The 18,395-nt window shown below is 42.9% G+C and overlaps 1 protein-coding gene across 1 annotated transcript; it reads left to right on the top strand.

Annotated features, from left to right (window-relative positions):
• The first annotated feature begins 2,644 nt into the window (after nucleotides 1-2,644).
• On the top strand, nucleotides 2,645-18,389 carry man2a2 (mannosidase, alpha, class 2A, member 2). The gene is made up of 22 exons (XM_035664459.1): nucleotides 2,645-3,386; nucleotides 3,765-4,022; nucleotides 4,174-4,318; nucleotides 5,405-5,576; nucleotides 5,814-5,941; nucleotides 6,302-6,475; nucleotides 7,859-8,045; nucleotides 8,864-9,041; nucleotides 9,347-9,549; nucleotides 10,205-10,387; nucleotides 10,583-10,697; nucleotides 10,825-10,895; nucleotides 10,999-11,164; nucleotides 12,613-12,849; nucleotides 13,100-13,222; nucleotides 13,497-13,611; nucleotides 13,897-14,030; nucleotides 14,239-14,380; nucleotides 14,735-14,868; nucleotides 15,743-15,937; nucleotides 16,045-16,158; nucleotides 16,729-18,389. Exons 1-22 carry the CDS (start codon nucleotides 3,255-3,257, stop codon nucleotides 16,879-16,881), a joined length of 3,459 nt encoding a protein of 1,152 aa, XP_035520352.1. The 5' UTR covers nucleotides 2,645-3,254; the 3' UTR covers nucleotides 16,882-18,389.
• The last annotated feature ends 6 nt before the right edge of the window (nucleotides 18,390-18,395 follow it).

Consider the following 18,395-nt stretch of genomic DNA (forward strand, 5'->3'; position numbering starts at 1 on the left):
TCTAATTCATGTATTAGTGTGCGTCTAAGATAAGTCTTCAACGATAATTTTTATAACATGACGTATTTCATTTCGATCAATATAATGACTTTATTCTCGTAAACATCTATTAATTAATTATATTATTCTTCGCTTAAACTCATATTAATAATTTAACGTCTGGGATTAGACTTGTATAATTCGGCCCATATATATATTTAAACGAATATTCTTACTCTTCCGTAACTCGCATTATATTACCCTTATCATTGTCCATCCTGATCAATTGATTGTGCTTCTCTTATATATGATTTTTATCCTTCCATTTTATTCAGTAAACAACCGTTCGCTCATCGCGCGCTACTGCACTATTGGTCCATAGGATTATTTAGTAAGAACAGACCAACTATATATAATTATCAGCGGCATGAATGCTATATATGACTTAATTCTCTGTATAATGTTATATGATATTATATCTCTCGCGAAATATCCTCTTTGAATAACTTATTTTAGTAAAAAACATTTCTCCCTTCCTCAAAGTATGATCATAAGAATTAGTGCGTGAAATGGACTTTATTCACGTATAGTACTAGTAACCAAGACGTAATATATGTATCAGATACCACTGTAAAAAACTCACCTGATCACTTGTGGAACATTTATCTTTCCCTCTGTTATATATGCTTCCATAGCGCCTTAATTTCTCACAGATTCACCGTAAAGCTATCTTCAGTAGTCACTTTCAGTCCTAATAGAGCCACCTCCTGCTTTCTCAGTAACTGTATTACATTTATATAAAGCAATCTGTAACGCAAGCGTCCACCTTCCCACCGTATCTGTATGAAACTCTGAGGTGAGTGTTTCTATATTGTATCTCAGTTTAATAGAGTCCCGGCCTCTATATCTAGCTTCAATCCTTGAAGCTCAGCGTGATATCATCTTCCCACATAACTGTCTACATCTCCTCTATACTACATTAAAGTGCATTAATGAGAGCTCTGTGATGTTCATTGTTAATCCGCCTTGAGGCTGTTGACCAATCCGACGGATGCGCAGCTCCCCCCTCTCTACCCACAAGCCTTTGCGGAGGCTCAGCGCGCTACATGCTAAGCTAACAGCCTCATTGTTAATTCTGTCAGCTCAAAGCAGACACGCTGTCGGCTTTCCGCTCTCCGGGATACTGCCCTCCGTTGATTGGGTAATGTCAATCTCCTTTAAGAAATCCTTTCCTGTTCACAAGAGAACAAAGAATCGCAGGGTCGTGTGGTGAGTACGAATCGCGGAGGTATTTTAATGTTAAGCGGAAAATATCAGCCCCCGTATCGGTACCGATAACAATTGCTATCGCTGCCTTGTACGCTAAACCTGCAGATGCGAGGACACTGCTGTGCCTGGCTGTTCACGCCTGGGGATGCGATCGGTGAGTGACAGCCCGTACACGACGGTTCCACTCTGTTTGAGAGCAGTCTCGCTAAACCGGTCGGTTGATCTTTGCGGAAAAGAAAAATAACTTAACACGAACATGCATCGTCAGCTAGCGGTTTTATCGTTTAGCTGTTATGTCGTGATATGTGACGTTTAAAGTAACCACCCCCCGGGTTGTTAAAGTTTTAACGAGCCTTAACGTGGTTGAGTGAATTATACTAGGGCCTCTTGCCGTGTATTGGGCTTCCACAGGATACACTGCAGGGTATATTTAATTTCTTTGGGCTTTCAGCTCAAGTTTGAAGTAGCGCAATGTTGCCTGGCTAGCTGCCAGAGACCAGCCGAGTAAAGTCACTGAAGTGGATATAAATAATACCTGGAAACACGAGGTGAGCACTCCATAGAGGTCAAATAACCCGAAGAATACTGTCCGTCGGGGGATTTGAGATCAGTTGACATAAGGTGTTATATAATGTTCGCCTTCGTGTGGTGGGACCATGGAATGGTGAGACAAGCTCGGGAAATTTGTGCTGCATTTTTTACATTTGCTCACAAAACGCGAGGGTTTAGTGGGCTAACAGAGCTGTTAAATGTTGATATAAGTCCTCCTTCCAGGATCCAGGTGGTCTCAGAGAAACAGGTGTCAGATCTGAGATCATGTAGTGCCAGGTTATTGTCCAACTCTGTGGTAATGCGTAAGCCAGTCCCAGCCTGAGAAAAGTGAGCGGATTTATTAATCGTGTTGGATTTTGCACACACACAGAGGGGAAACAGGATACCTATTAGACGGTGGAGGGGGACACAGAGGACACTGGAGGCTACAGCCTTTGTCCCTTGTTGACTTTACTCGCAGATCAACAGAAAAAAAACCAACTAGTATACTCCACTCCCTCCTAACTCTTTATTACTTGTGGCCATCTTTGTAAGTGACGTCCTCTGTGCCAGGTGATACATGATTTAGTTGCATTCAAACCACACCACCACCTGCTCCATTAATCAAACCTTCTCCTAACACGCTGAAGAGGACCCACTGATGTGATCAACTCGGCGCTCAAGGACGGACGCACTGCCCGTGCGCCACAGTAGATCCGCTGTCACTATGCGATGATAGAAGAATCACATTTGTCCCTCGTTTAATTCCTGGGCTGCTTCGGGCAGAGTTGCGCTTGCACTTTAAAAAAACAAAAAAAAAAAAAAAAAGTTGCTGCTCTAAGCCAAAGTGGGTTTTGAATTCTCAGCCCTTTATCTTTTTGCACTGGCTGCAGATTAGTGTGCAAACTCTTACCGGCACTGGAGGGGCTGTTATTGGAGGATTAGACTGCGTTGTGTGCGTGGGGACTGGACCAGGAGAGCAGGCCCACAGCAAACGCGCATGATGCTGCAGGGACACTAGGGTCCCTGTTTGAGCACCTTGTGTGTGGCGCTTGTTTTTCTTTTTTTTCTTTCTGCAGTCTCATCAGTTTGGATGGTCGAGCACAAGGGCTACTTTGAAGGAGCTCACCGGTGGCTGTGGTTTGGCCAAAGCTGACAGACCGCTTGCCAGCTATTGCTGATTTAGTACCCTTGTCCACCGCTGCCACTGCTGTAGCCCTCTTCGCTGTGGTCTCCAGTATGGTGAGTGGAGGCTGGAGGCATCGCAGGAGTGGAACTGAACCATTAATACTTGTGTAGCTGGTTACTTTCCATCATTTTTTCCCCCTGCACTGTGAAGGATTGCATTTCGGTTTCAAAGAGTGGTGTTTTTTTTTTTTCGTTTTTTTTTATACTCCCTCTGTTCTGGAAAAACCACCACAGTCAAGGTCATTTTTAAAATTCAAACCCCGGATAGAAGACTGCTCCAGAGGAGGATGAAGCTGAGGAAACAGGTGACAGTGTGTGGAGGGGCCATATTCTGTGTGGCTGTGTTTTCACTGTATCTGATGTTGGATCGAGTCCAACATGACCCTGCGAGGCGACAGAGTGGCGGGAACTTTCCAAGGGTAAGAATAATTGCTGCACACAGTGTGATGTCTGAAACCCCCTAACTGCAGTTATTTCTCCCCTTTTTGTTGTGATACACCAGAAGTAGATCAAAACAGAAATTAACATAAAGACAAATACATGGGTCTAAGTTTTTCTGTCACATAACACACGGCTTCATTTGTATTCTTTCTCTATAATGTTCAAATATAAATAAAATGTGCAATCCCAAATCTATCATTGTGTAGATGATATCTGATCTCATACTGTTATTTGTTACCTTGGCTGAATCACAAGATTTAGATCTGACTCACCGTAACAGAAGAAGAATGTGGCTTGGGTTAACAGATGTTTTATGATGTTATACAGCTGTGTGATTTATTATTTTTGTGTATTAGAGCCAAATCTCAGTTCTGCAGAACCGGATAGAGCAGCTGGAGCAGCTCCTGGAAGAAAACCACCAAATCATCAGCCACATAAAGGACTCTGTGATGGAGCTCACAGACACAGGAGCTGTGTCTCCCAGTGGCCACCTGCCATTCAGAAGCGCCAATGGTTCCTGGGTCCTACCCTTTGACGGCCGCCCCACTTTCCTTGCTGTCAAGCCCCAGGATTGCCAATTTGCTGCAGGCAGCCGTGGTCAAGCAGATGTTCAGGTGAACTATAATACTAGTTTTTCCCTTAGAGGAAATACTAAGTAGATATTTGGCCGCAACGTTGCCATCATTTCTGTATTGTAGATGCCGTCGCATACGTATTTTTGGGGTGTGTTTACTGAGCAAGTAATGAGTTTGTGTTTTATTTCAGATGCTGGATGTGTACTCCCTCCTCAAGTTTGACAACCCTGATGGCGGCGTATGGAAACAGGGCTTTGACGTTACTTACGAGCCAGAAGAGTGGGACAATGAACCGCTGCAAGTGTTTGTGGTCCCCCACTCCCACAATGATCCAGGTTAGCTGAGAGGGCATAACACATGCAGAAAAACTTTGTTAAAAGGTCTCAGTTCTAGTTTAAATGTCTGTCTGATCAAAGTGTATTTCAAGACCCAGCCTAAAGCCTGTCTGAACACTTTGTTTTCAGCAGGTTAAAAATGATGTTATGTCTGCAGACAAGCTAGCTACCGTGAGGCCTTACCTGAGCGGGGGCTAGTGATGGGGACGCAGAAATCATTCAAATTTTGATTCATTTGTTTTTAGAATAATCAGCATAATGTTGACATGATTGACGGCTTACGCACAAACAATGGAATTACAAAGATATTGGCAATGGACAACTAGCTATTTATAGGTTGGATTGGCTGAGATTTTATTTTGGACTGACATTTCCATTAAACTTGTTTACCAGCCTGCCACATGCTTGCTAACTTGACAGTTATTGATATGTTGACAGGCTGCAGAGACCTGCATATTTTGTCCATCAGCAATGGAAATAGGCTTCATATTTGGAGCTGCATTTGATTAAACTCTGCTGCAAAGTTTTCTTTAGTCATTTTTTATGCAGCATTCAGTGTCTAGGGTTAATGGATGGTTGCAACCAGGAATCATGCTGAAGCTCTTTTTACTAAATGCAGAGGAGGGATTTTAAGGGTTTAATTCAACTACAGGAAAGCACGTCGACCCAAAAAGACTGCAGAATGATTCATTTAAAATATAATAGCGTACAATATGTGAGGCAGATTTTTGACTGGATATTTCTAGGCTGTGGTATTTTACACTGTTGCACACTAACACACAGCACAGAAAGTGCTTTTTAGTCACTTTCTTTGAAACCTCTCTGCTAAATAGCTTTCTGAGGGGAACAGCTCTACTTTAATAAAATATGAGTTTTATTTTTGATCCATTGCAGCACTTTTTCCACAGAGTTGAGTCTCTTACCTGCCCTGTCTTGTCTTTGTATCAGCCGGTGAAACAAAGGGAAGGAAAGGTGGGGGTGTAGTGTACGGAGGTATACTGTTTCAGAGAGAGTCCAATTTGTAGTGGGCAGTCTGTTTGCCAACTGTTGTGCAGATTCCTCATATTTATCCTCTTGTCTTGTTAGGTTGGATCAAGACTTTTGACAAGTACTTCACAGACCAGACGCAGCATATTTTAAACAACATGGTGGTGAAGCTGGCCGAGGATCCTCGCAGGAAGTTCATCTGGTCTGAGATTTCATTCTTTTCCAAGTGGTGGGAGACTGCAGACATACACAAGCAAGAGGCGATGCGCAAGTGAGTCACAGCTGAGCGAAGCACACAGTTTTGCCTTTAGTTTCCCCACCTAAATCTGAGACGTTTGTCGAGATTTCTTTGATGCCGATTGGCCTGAAGTGCAGTGTTTTACACAATGGATTGTATCCGCTGGCAGATTGTGGGAGCTCTATAAATAGTTTATCTGGTTAATGTGTCTTTTCCTCTTTAGAGCTGGATTATCCTCACCTCTCTTTCTTAATCCTCTCTGTTCAACAGACTGATCCTTGGTGGGCAGCTAGAGATTGTGACAGGAGGCTGGGTGATGACAGATGAAGCCAACGTTCACTACTTTGCCATGATAGACCAGCTCATTGAAGGACATCAGTGGCTGGAGAGAAATCTAGGTACACGATCAGAAACGACTCCTTTCTCAAGCCTCTTAATTCATGTTCCTGTTCATATTTAGACGAATGATGTATACATTTGTAAGACGCTTGCTTCTCTCTGTGAAATTTCAGTGCTTCTACCTTCCCTCCAATTCCTTCTACTACATTGATGTCTAAAGTTGACACCACTCCTTTGAATTTTTGATGGCAACATGTCATCCTGCGTGTAGCAGATGTGGCCTTTCACTCAGTGGGAGATAAAACATTTTGTGCTACTTTCAGTGCTCCCTGCTGAGGAGAATGGTTTTCTAAAAGATGCAACTCTTCTTTTTATCTGAGCATAAACCTGAACTACTTGCTTTCTGTTCGCTGTCATAGGTATAACTCCTCGCAGTGGGTGGGCGGTAGACCCTTTTGGTCACAGTGCCACAATGCCTTATCTGCTGAAAAGAGCCAACCTGACCAGCATGCTCATCCAGAGGGTCCACTACTCCATCAAAAAACACTTTGCCTCCACCCGCAGCCTGGAGTTTATGTGGAGGCAGTCCTGGGGTGAGTGGACCAGGGCCTGCAACATTATCTGATTCATGTGCTTATCTTTGTTAAGCTCATTGCAGAATGAGTCATACCACTTGTCATGGCCTTTTAAAAGAGAGGGGGAAACTTTTGAAGTACAACCAGTGTGTAATAGCCTCAGAGGACCTATCTTCATTATTACTTCTTAATGAATTGGACATCTGCTGAAGATTTACTGTCCATTTGTTCTTAATGGAAAAATCCTCTATTACCCAGTTAGATATTATCAATTTGTGATTGCCAGTTCTTCTAGGGATTCATTCTTTAATGAAGTGCTATCATTTACATTTTGCTGTTTTATCCAAAAAGACAGTCCCCAGAGAACACTGTCAGTGTGAATGTAAATTGCCAACAGCAACAAGTGTGTGTGTGTGTGTGAGCACTGGTGTGTTTGTAATCACAAAAACCATCTTTACTCAGAGCAGAACATGCCTTATTATTTTTGGCTGGACCGCAGCAAACGAGCTAAGCCCTACAGACGTAATAGGCTGTGACTTTCTGAGTTAGTGAGTGAGTGATAAAGTTACACAATTGGTCCAGTCGAGTGTTGACTGTTGCTCTTCCAAAATAAGTTGGCACGTACCAGCCTGGCTGTATATATCAGAAGCACATGAGGAAATGATTCTGCTTTTCTGCTCTTGTGATCGCGATGTTTAGACGTAACTGATGTGTGGAATAAGTATGTAATTAAAAAAAAAAAACCCAGTCACAGACAGCAGTAATACTGTTTTTAATAAACATAGTCGATGGACAGAATTTGATATTTCACTGGGGGAGTTCAAAAGGGTTGGCAAGCCATATTTCACCATTTATCAGAATCAGACCATTAAATATATCGTTCATAATAATAGATTATCAGTGCGTTTTCTTGCCAGATTCACTCGCAGAAAGAACAGAACATCGGTTCGGCAGCCGAGCAGCCCAATTGGTTAACATGGAAGCAGGCTGCAATGTGCTGCTCCAAACAGCTCTCCATGCACCAAAAATCATGGGAGAGTGCACAATTAAAGCACCCCAAATAACAACAAAATACTCAATAGAGTGTGTGTCATAGAAATTATATAAATGAATGAAAGAGCAGGGGGAGTCTATAATTATAACAATTCTCTATAATCTATTATCAGATGAAGTTCTCTTGTACATAAAACATCTTCAGATTGAAGTGGAAAGTTTTGTTCTTGCAACTGCATTTAGCCTGTAGATTTTGTGATTCACACGTGGCTTGACGATGTCATGTAATCTGCTTCAGTGCACCTTAAGAACCACTACAGAAAAATGCAGATGAGCATTATTAGACACTGACCATACACGGTCTAGCAATATACCAGGTTTTGACCTATTACTGTACTGCTTTGACAGACACGGGATCGAGCACAGACATCTTTTGCCACATGATGCCATTCTACAGCTACGATGTGCCTCACACCTGCGGGCCCGACCCGAAGATCTGCTGCCAGTTCGATTTCAAGAGGTTACCGGGTGGTCGGATAAACTGTCCCTGGAAAGTGCCACCAAAAACAGTGGTAGAGGCCAATGTAGCAGAAAGGTGAGACATGTTGGGGTTAGTTATTGTTCTTACTTAGGGTAAGTTACAGGGTGGAGCTGGCTACTGTAGGGCTACTTCGTCTTACCGAACAAATTTTAGGATGTCTATTAGAGCAAGACCAACATATTGGCTGAGCTGATATATAAGTTGAAATTGCTGACTTATTGAGAAGTTGATTATCTGAAAATTAAACAGTTTTGATTATCAATGAATCATTTAACTTAGTCATTGAGCCAAAATGCCAAATATTCTGTTCCAGCCTGTCAGAGTAGGGATGTCTCGGCCAAGTTTTTTTTTTGCCTTTTTTGCATTTAATATTACAGAGTCCTGATGCTGTTATATTTTCCTAGATAATACAGTTGCACAGTGCACACTTCAAGTAAATTTAAAGTTTTTAAAATGAATCCAATGTATATGCTTGGAGTTTGGCTAAAGCTCCACACACGCACAGATTGGTCGCTGCTTTCAAAATCTGTTATCTGTACTGGTTCTTACAAATAAAATAAACTTGAACTTGAGCCAAAGACAACAGGCAGAGAGGGTGGATGAACAGAGGGAGACAGACATAGACTGCAGATGGTCTTGCTGTCACATTAAGCTGCTTTTAGAGGACCCAAAGAACTTTCCAGAGGACATATTTCAGTGGCTAATGGAAAATACCCCCAGGGCTATTTGATCCTCCTCTTTTCAAGGTCATAGTGATTTCCTACTAAACTGGCGAATGCAGTGCAGGGCAGTTTGCACGCCAAGAAATGTGTCCTCTCAGTTTTTCCTTTTTTTTACCCCCCTCCCTCTCTTTCTTCCTCTTACTCAATCAGGGCACACCTGCTCCTGGATCAGTACCGGAAAAAGTCCAAACTCTACCGCAGCAAGGTACTTCTTGTTCCCCTGGGAGATGACTTCCGCTACGACAAGGCCCTGGAGTGGGATCAGCAGTACATCAACTACCAGAAGCTATTTGACTACATGAATTCTCACCCAGAGATGCACGTACAAGTGAGAAAATAATTTGTCAACTGTCACAAACGAATGTTGCCAAAAACATGTTTTTGTTGCATCTTTTTCATTGTTTTTGTGCGTCTCGGCATGTGGCGTACCAAGTATCTCCGTGTACAACCTTTCTTGTGATAATGAGTCATGCAGTGGTATTTTAACTTGCTGACAGAACAAAGAATCTGTCACGACTTGATCAGTCAGAAGATGGCATGTGAGATGAAAGGTGCATAAATAATAATGAGATTTCTACTTTTTGTTCAGCTTTGTTAAGCGTGTGCTTTGTGTCTGTCTGGCTGCTCCTCCAGGCTCAGTTTGGGACTCTCTCAGACTACTTCAACGCTGTATACAAAGCGCACGGAACGGCCCAGGGATCAAGACCCGCAGACTACCCAGTGCTTAGTGGAGATTTCTTTGCCTATGCGGACCGGGAAGACCACTACTGGACTGGCTATTTCACCTCTCGGCCGTTTTACAAGAGCCTGGACCGTGTGATAGAGTCGCACCTCAGGTGGGGTAGATTTAATCACACTTCACTGCTCATTGACAACCACAACCTGCAGTGTTTTAATGATACAGTAGCTGTTTAAGTGAGTAAGTGCTATGGCAGGTACTTGTTTTTTTTTTTTTTTTTTGCATTGTAGATGTGACGTATTATATGAACGGTAATTATATGTACCTGGGGTCACCCCAAAAGTCTTTTTCTACATGAACTAACTAACACATTTGGGGGGGGGGGACGCTGTATTACAATAATGCAACACAAAATGCTTATTGCTTTATATGCTGTATGTGAAACTTTACAGTTAGGTATGCAAAATATTTTTAGTTAATTTGTTTGGAACTATTATATATTGGGCCTTTCTCATCTCTGCCATTCCTCTCTAATGAGAACAATCAATATTAAGCCAAACAGCAAAAACTTAAAATTGCACATGGGTTACATTAACAAAGTGTCCATATGACAAGTCACTAGAATAGAAAAGAGATTACACATGATTTAAACCAAGCAATTTGCTCGGAAGGTAGCAGAATTGCTTTGGTTTAAATCATGTGTAATCTCTTTCTTTAAGTTTGAAAATGAAATAGTGCAGTAATTTGAACCCACCTTTAGCTGATTAACTACTACTACTAACTGCTAACTGTTTTTTATAATCTCCTTTCAGGGGCGCAGAGATCCTCTACAGCCTGGCGGTTGCGAATGCACGGCATGCTGGCATGGAAGGGCGCTACCCGGTCTCAGATTATGCCCTGCTAGTGGATGCAAGGCGGTCCGTCGCCCTCTTTCAACATCATGATGCCATCACTGGTACTGCAAAGGAGAACGTTGTCATTGACTACGGCACCAAGTAAGGATCTGAGGGTTCAGAAAGAAATGAATCCTTTCAACACTGAATTTATATGAATTAGTAAAACTGTGCCTCCTCTTAATCCTCTATCTCTGTGGCTATTTTATACTTACTCGTTCAATATTTTGAAGCAACATAACAAGCTGTCTGCTATGACTGCTGCACTGAGTCATTGATTCTTCCCCTCCTCCCTAGATTACTGCGTTCACTTATCGGTCTGAAGAGAGTAATCATCAATGCCGCTCATTTCCTGGTGATGAAGAACAAAGAGTTTTATCGCTTTTACCAAACAGAGCCCTTCTTGGAGACAGTAAGAGGAAACATGCAGGGACACTTCCCCCCTCATATAATAATCTGATTTAAAAAAACAGCAAATTAATTTTGTTCCCTGTGTAAGTATACAGTGTATTTCCTGTGTAATGTTTTTCATTTTGTAGGATGACAGACGGGCTACTCAAGACTCTCTGCCTCAGCGCACTTTAATCGAGCTGGACCCAGCAGGGCCGAGGTATTATCAGCATCCTCTCTGTTCTTTCATCTCCTCTGCCTCCTCCCTCAGCCACTCCTCCACCATCCTGTGCAACTGATTGCTTTTTCCTTCTCTCTACCAGGTACCTGGTTCTGTTCAACCCCGTCGAGCAGGAGCGGCTGTGTGCGGTGACTGTGTTGGTCAACACGGTCAGGGTGCGGGTGCTTACTGAGGATGGGCAGAGCCTCCCTGTGCAGCTGAGTGCTCAGTGGAGCTCAGCTAGTCAAATGAGTGCAGAGGTATTTGAGGTAAGAGACTAAATTCATTAGTCACCGCTGCTTTCCGCATGGTGAAATTGGCATATAACCAGCACAGCAGCAAAGCATTCTGACAGCCCAGTTCAAAGTCATTATAGTTACATGAAAAAGAGAGACGGGAGCACTACAGTGTATGTTAAACGTTGTATGGGGGTTCCCTGGTAGCTCATATGGTAGAACGCACAACCCATGTACAAAGGACCTACCCCCGGGTTAAATTCCAACCCGCTACCCTTTGTTGTCTTCCCCTCTCACTCTGCATTTTCCTGTCTCTCTTCAGCTGCTCTTATCAAATAAAAGCCAGAAGAAAACGACGTTTGTGTCTCCAGAGGGAGCTGTGTGAAGTCTGATAAATTGCATCAAGTGATGTCACTTAGTCATAGTCTGTTGGGGCTGAAGAAAAAATATCTGGGGGTTTCTGGAGTTCATGAGTTTACCAGACCCTTGTAGCCCACTCCTCATCTCTTCTTGAGGGTCGCAGCTTGAGGCTACATCGGCCGCTACTAGCATGACACCCGAATCTCTGCCTGTTGATGGCCGAGTTGTATTGTGGGTAATGAAGGTGGCAGGTTTTGACGTGGAAGAAGTATGCAGATTAAATGAGACAATATCTGGTTCTGCTGTTGTTACAGGAGTGCAGCGCTTTATCTTTTAACCATTATTATATGTTGACTAGTGAGTTCAGCTTCACTAGGCGATATTTTTATGCATAAACAAACCAAACCAAAACCAACACACAACTCCGATACATTATTTTGTGGGTGTGTATCTGGGTGAAAAATCGTTGCTTTAAAGGACCAGTGTGAAGTATTCAGTGGCATCTTGCAGTAAAGTTGCAAAGTTAAACCATTTGAATATAGCTCATCCTTCCAAGTGTGTAGGAGAAACTACGGTGGCTGCAAAACTGTGACATAATTTAGAAATAAAATTAAAAGTACTTCAAATAGAATTTTGAATAAAAAGGCCTCAGTCATGAGTGCTTTCCTTTTATGTTTACCTGTAAGCCAGCACTGGAACAGATGTTTTCTTCCAGATCACAAAAAAAGAACACGGAAAAATACAACTCTGTTGAAACAGCTCAAATTGTATGTTGCATCTGCAATGGTAAAACGTATCCCATTTGCTTCACCGCACCTCCGTAGATGAATTTATTATGCCCAAATGAAATTCTCTCCACCCACATTAAGTAATGAATTAAAATGGAACAGAGAAATACATTCTCATTAACACCATCCCTCATCACATTTTAATTACAGCACACTGTTTCTAATGTGTAAATGCTTTTAACTTCTAATGAACTACTCAACACTCACTATTCAGATTAACAAGGAAAATGAAGCCAGCACTGTAAAAACGCAGGCTTTTTGCATTTGTTTTTTTGTGTGTATAAAAGCTTCAGTTTTCTGTTATTCAACCGTTCCTTCGACTGTCCAATCCAGGCAACATTCATGGTTCGTCTGCCACCGATGGGTCTAGCCGTGTTCCATCTCTATGACTCTCCTGATTCGCCCATGACGCTACGCTCCGACACCCTTCTCAGGGTTTCCGGTCGGGACGTCACAGCTCGGGCCGCGGACCCACTTCCTGTCCGCTCGCAGCAGTCCGACCCTCAAACATTCTACATCAGCAGTCAGTCTCTCACACTGGGCTTCTCTGGAACCACCGGCCTGCTGGAGGTTTGCCTTTTATCGACTCGTACTTCTGTTGAATTTATATCTGAATCAAGGATCTGCTCATCTATTATTAACTTTGATCTTTTTGAGGAATAAAGCCACGATCTTGATTTCCCAATAAGCCCTGACTGTTTGATCAAAGCGAACATGACGTGTCTTGTTGATTGACTCAAACATCCTTTCATCTCCTTTCTAATTCTGTTTTTTGTTTTTTTTTGTGTTCTCTTCCTCATTATGGCTTTGTTATCTGCAGAGTATCAAACGGAAAGATGATCCTCAAGAAGTGAAGGTTCAGATGCAGTTCATGGTCTACGGCACTCGTCCCTCTAAAGACAAAAGTGGGGCTTACCTCTTCCTGCCTGATGGAAAAGCGAAGGTATTCTCAGTTGTTGTCTCACATGTTTACTTGCCTCTCGGAAGGCTTTGATAGCGTCTCCCTTGTGTACTGTGTTATTGTATCATGCTGGGATGCTCGGGGCAGGAATGCAGGCAGACTGGGTGCTGCTTCATCTTTTTCCTTGATTTAAAGACAACAGAGTGTAGAGGCTTAGTTCCCGTGCTGTACCTTGTCACTTATTCTATTGGTGGCTCCTTCTATTTCATTCTCTGTCGTTCTTCTTGACGCCAAGTTTCTCTCCTTCTGCTTTCAGCCCTACAACCAGAAAGAGCCCCCCGTGGTGCGCGTCGTGGAGGGGCCTCTCTTCTCTGAGGTGGTGGCACACTACCAGCATTTCCAGCAAACCATTCGCATACACAACGTGCCAGGTAATAAACACACAGTGGAATCCCTTCAAATGGCTTCTGCAAAAAAAAGCTTTTTATGTTTAGTTAAAGGCACCAGATGGTACAATACAGCAAGGGCCAATACGTTTGACAAAATGACAATTTATAATTCAATTAGGTACTTTTTTCCCGTCTGCTGCCTATTTTTTACTTTTAAGCAGGCAAATGCTAAATACTACTTGTAAGTAGCATTTTGTTTAGATCACATCTTTTCATTCACTTCACTCTGGGGCCTGAGTTTGGTTCTTTGTGGTTTTGTATTTTCAGGCGTGGATGGGTTGTCTATAGACATCACCACCATGGTGGACATCAGAGATCAGACCAATAAGGAGCTGGCAATGCGACTGGTCACTGACATCCAGAGTGGAGACGTCTTCTACACGGATCTCAATGGCTTCCAGGTCAGCCCATCCTTCAATAGAGAATAATAACATATTTCTTTGTATGCCGTATAGGGGTGTCAGAAAATATAAAACAATAGCGTATGGCATTTTTTACTTGACTATCCCCGGCCTGATTAAAGTCATGATGGCGATGTTGATTTCAGGTCTTTCGTTGCGCTGTAAGTTTGACATATTTTGCTATCCTGTGTTTGATCTCTTCTCGTAGATGCAGCCCCGTCGCCACTACCTAAAGCTCCCCCTGCAGGCCAACTTCTATCCCATGCCCAGCCAGGTGTACATCCAGGACAGCCATCACCGCCTCACGCTGCACACAGCTCAGTCTCTGGGTGTCACCAGCCTGGAGAGTGGTCTGTATTGTATTACATTCTATTATATGTTGGTCATTTTTCTTCATTTCATTTTTTTTATTAAAGTTATCCTCTAAAATGCACTCTTTTTTTTTTTTTCTTTTTTTTTTCTGTCTCTGACCTTTTTATGGAATAGTGTTGTATTGAAGCACACTGGGGGGGGGTTCAAAGCAAAACAGTTCAAGCTCTCATGGTAATGTACTGAGCTAATCCTTTCATCATCGTTATGTGAGTAATGGAGGCGTTTGTAAAGGACGAATTGCTAATAGTGTTTGCCTTCATCGACTGATGTCTGAAAGTTCAATACGCTTCGTAATAATGCTGTTGTCCATGCTCCTGCTCCTTCTTCCTTAGGCCAGCTTGAAGTCATTATGGACCGACGGCTGATGCAGGATGATAATCGTGGGCTGGGTCAGGGCCTGAAGGACAACAAGAAGACGGCCAACCGCTTCCGACTGCTGCTGGAGACGAGATCCACTGGCAACAAGGTCAGTGAGATGACAGCGAAGGCGACTGTTGAAGCTTGGCGAGCACTCTTGAAATTCCCACACACCACATCTGCGTCTCTGGTGCTGAGTGACTCCGTATAAGCTCTGTGCAAGGCTGTGGAATATAAGAGTGTTATCTCCTTCATCTTGTGTTCATTAACACCTTTCTTCATATGTTTTTTCAGTCCTCATTACTACCTCATCTGTCTTTTTGTTCTCCACTCTAACTTTTTTCCCTTCTGTTCTTTTTCCGCTCCATTACCTTCAGCATGATGGCTTCTTTGCCAAACTCTCCTCCTTGTTTCATTCTTTCCTCTCCAAAATCTTGAGTGACGGAGTTCAAGAGGTAACGTTGCCTTGGCAACAGTGAAGATGCTTGTTAGCCCACACCATAGTCTGTGCTGTAGCTCCAGTTCCTATTTTTTGCTTTCCTCCACCTCGTAGTCTTTGCCAAACCGGTCGATCTTTTCGACAGCGCCACTGAAAGTAACTAATGATTACATTTATCAAGTAAATGAATACACATTGGCAGAGCATGGAAGGCATTGGTTGCCGTTTTATCATCCACCTCGGTGGTAGAACTGCTGATGGTACTTGGGATGTTGGGGAACGTCTTGGGAAGTTGCCACAAAATATCAAACATCCTGTTTTAAAGACTATAATCCTGTTCATTTAAAAACGACATCACAACACCGCGGCTGTAACAAACCCAATATAGATTGATCAGTTCTGTGTTTGGAGTAGAATTAGAAATATACTTTGTAATTAGAGCCCATTCCTTAGGTAGTGCGGTAATAGCAAAAGAACGACTCACTGATGTTGTGATTAAAAACAGTCACTTACCACTGTGCCATAAATCCTCCTCCTCCTACAGATGATGGACAGTGCAACAAATAGCTTCCCGTCTATACTCAGCCACATGACCAACGCCTTCCTGAACCACGAGGTCTTGGCGCTGCCCGTCCTACCCAAAAGACGTGGCATCCCTCCTCTGCAAACCTTCGCCCCTCTCAAGTCCATCCTGCCCTGCGACTTCCACCTGCTCAACCTGCGCAGCATCCAGAGCCAGGTGACGAGGCACAAACAACACACACTCATTTTCGATTGAGCTATTATGTGTATTGACTTTGAAATTGACACGCGTGCCCTATGATGATTGTGTGTATGTGTGAGCAGCAGGACCCCCACTCCCCGTCGCCATACACAGCCTTGATTCTTCACCGTCTGGTGCTGGACTGTGGCCTGGAGGCTCAGAACCTGGGCTTCAATTGCACCACAACACAGGGACAGGTCAGGGTAGACACACACACACACACACACACTCTACTAAATCACAGAAGGATAAATGTACTTTTTACTTTTCTGACAGCTATAGCTATTGTTTAGTTTACAGATTAGTATTGTACATACAAAACACATGATCATTGTATAGAATATGGTGCTTTAATAGAGGTTAAACTACCAAACAGCATATAAAAGACTCAACTGTCTACAATATTAAAGTGCTGCTTAAATATGAATGCACTAATTATGATAATTATCCAATAGTAATAAATAATATAGCACTGCCAGGGGCTGTTCTGCATAATGAGTACTTTTACTCTTCATAATTTGAACACTTCTGGACTTTAACATAAGTGAACTTTGAACTATTTTTAAAGTGTGTTGTTGCTAGTTTGTACTTCAGTAACAATTTGAATACTTCCTCCAGCATCGGTTTTGTTTTCTATCAGCTGTAAGCTAAACGTAAAATTTCCTCTTCCACGTATTTGCATTCTCGCCTGGATCAGTTTCTTGTGTTTTTAACGCCCTCAGCCTTCCTGTTCTTCTCTCTTTCTCTCTCTCTCTCTCTCTCTGCAGCTGAATGTATCAGGACTGTTCAAGAACCTGGACCTGCAGCTGCTCCAGCCCATGTCCCTGACCCTGATGCACTCCAGCACTCCTCTGGCCAATGACTCCTCCATCAGCCTGGATCCCATGGAGATCTCCGCCTTCAAGCTCAAACTGCGCTAAGAGCCGTCCGGACTTAAAAAAAGGCAATACAAACTGACCAGACTTCTTGGACCCAAGCACCAGGCCCACGCCGGCCACAGACTGGCAACAGAGGGGTCTGAGTCTCTCTGTCTTGTCAAGCAGAACCACAAACACTATAGCTCGGAGAGAAAAAGGTCCACTGTAACAGGACTGACTGCACAGCAGGGGGCAGACGATAGCTGTTACCGTGGACGTCTCCGAGAGCAGCAAAACCCAGGTGACCTCGCAGCTGTTCCAAAACAAGAAAGACTGCCAGAACTGCTCATCAGATACAACCGGGTGTCTGTTTGGCCCTGTAATCGAAAAATGAAATCTCATTTAGTTCTGCTTTGTAAGAACGTGTGTCTTTTTTCTATCTTTGCTCCATCCTGGACTGAACTACTGAATGTAAATATCCCAAATGACTGAGGGGGCCTGGGACTCGTGCCACATCAGAGTGCAATTTACAAAGCTTTATTTGGTGTATGGGTTTTTTTTTTTTTTTTTTAAATGTACGCAGTGAAGAAGACACTCATCACAGCGATTTTTGTTTTTGTACCTTTTCACTGTAACATTGACTGCAGTTAATTACAATATTTTTTTTTCCGACAGACTCGAATGCAGCAAAGAGAATGTGTGGTCTCTCTATCACAAGGAGACCCAAGCTGCAGCTCTTTTTAAAGCTTCTGTATGTCTGAGTCTAAGAGTCCCCACGTCGGTCACTACGCGATAACAATGTGATCGTTAATCATATCAGATGACCGTTTACCTTCTGTTCACCGTTTTTGCTTGTAGATAGTCCGCAGACTTTCTCTCCTTCACGTCTTTCTCCCCTCCCCGAGCTTCCTCTTTGCTGATGAGAAAACTGTGGAGCGTCTGTGCATTTGAGAGCCCCTGTCCGTCATTCCTCTTCTTGTACTTCGCTGCTGAGAGGTTGGTTTTATTTACCATGCTGTGTGCGGTCGAAGACAAAGACTATACCTCATATATACCATATGGCAGAATTATCAGTATGCGTGTGTGTCTGTAGAGGATGTCGATGTGAGAGTTTATTTTGGGGGCGGGGCGGGGGTTTATTGGAGTTACAGTGTGCACTATCAGGGACCGTTCATAGTACTGTTAGGTATCATCGATCCGTTCGGGGGTGTCGAGCAGTGGGTCACATCGCTGCAGGACAAAGAGAGCTCGCCATTGAAGATCAGAACGTAACTTAAAGGAGGAGTTCACCTGAGTTACAACAATAGGCACATTCACTCCAGTGGAATCTGGCTCTGCAGATAGTTTTGGTTTTGAGATGTCAAACTAGAGCTCCTACAAATGATTGTTTTAATTACTAATTAACATTCTATAAAATATCAGAAAACTTAAAAAAAAATAAAAATAAATGCTCTTTACAATTACCTAGATCCCAAGGTTACATCTTTTTAAATCACTTCTTTTGTACAAACAGTGATCAGAAACTCAGAGATATTAAAGATTTTTCCATTTTTTTAAACTTAAAAAGTAGCCCATTA

The sequence above is a fragment of the Morone saxatilis genome, unplaced genomic scaffold (assembly GCF_004916995.1).
Source record: "Morone saxatilis isolate NCDOM2014 unplaced genomic scaffold, NCSU_SB_2.0 Contig2, whole genome shotgun sequence".
Taxonomy (NCBI): Eukaryota; Metazoa; Chordata; class Actinopteri; family Moronidae; genus Morone; species Morone saxatilis.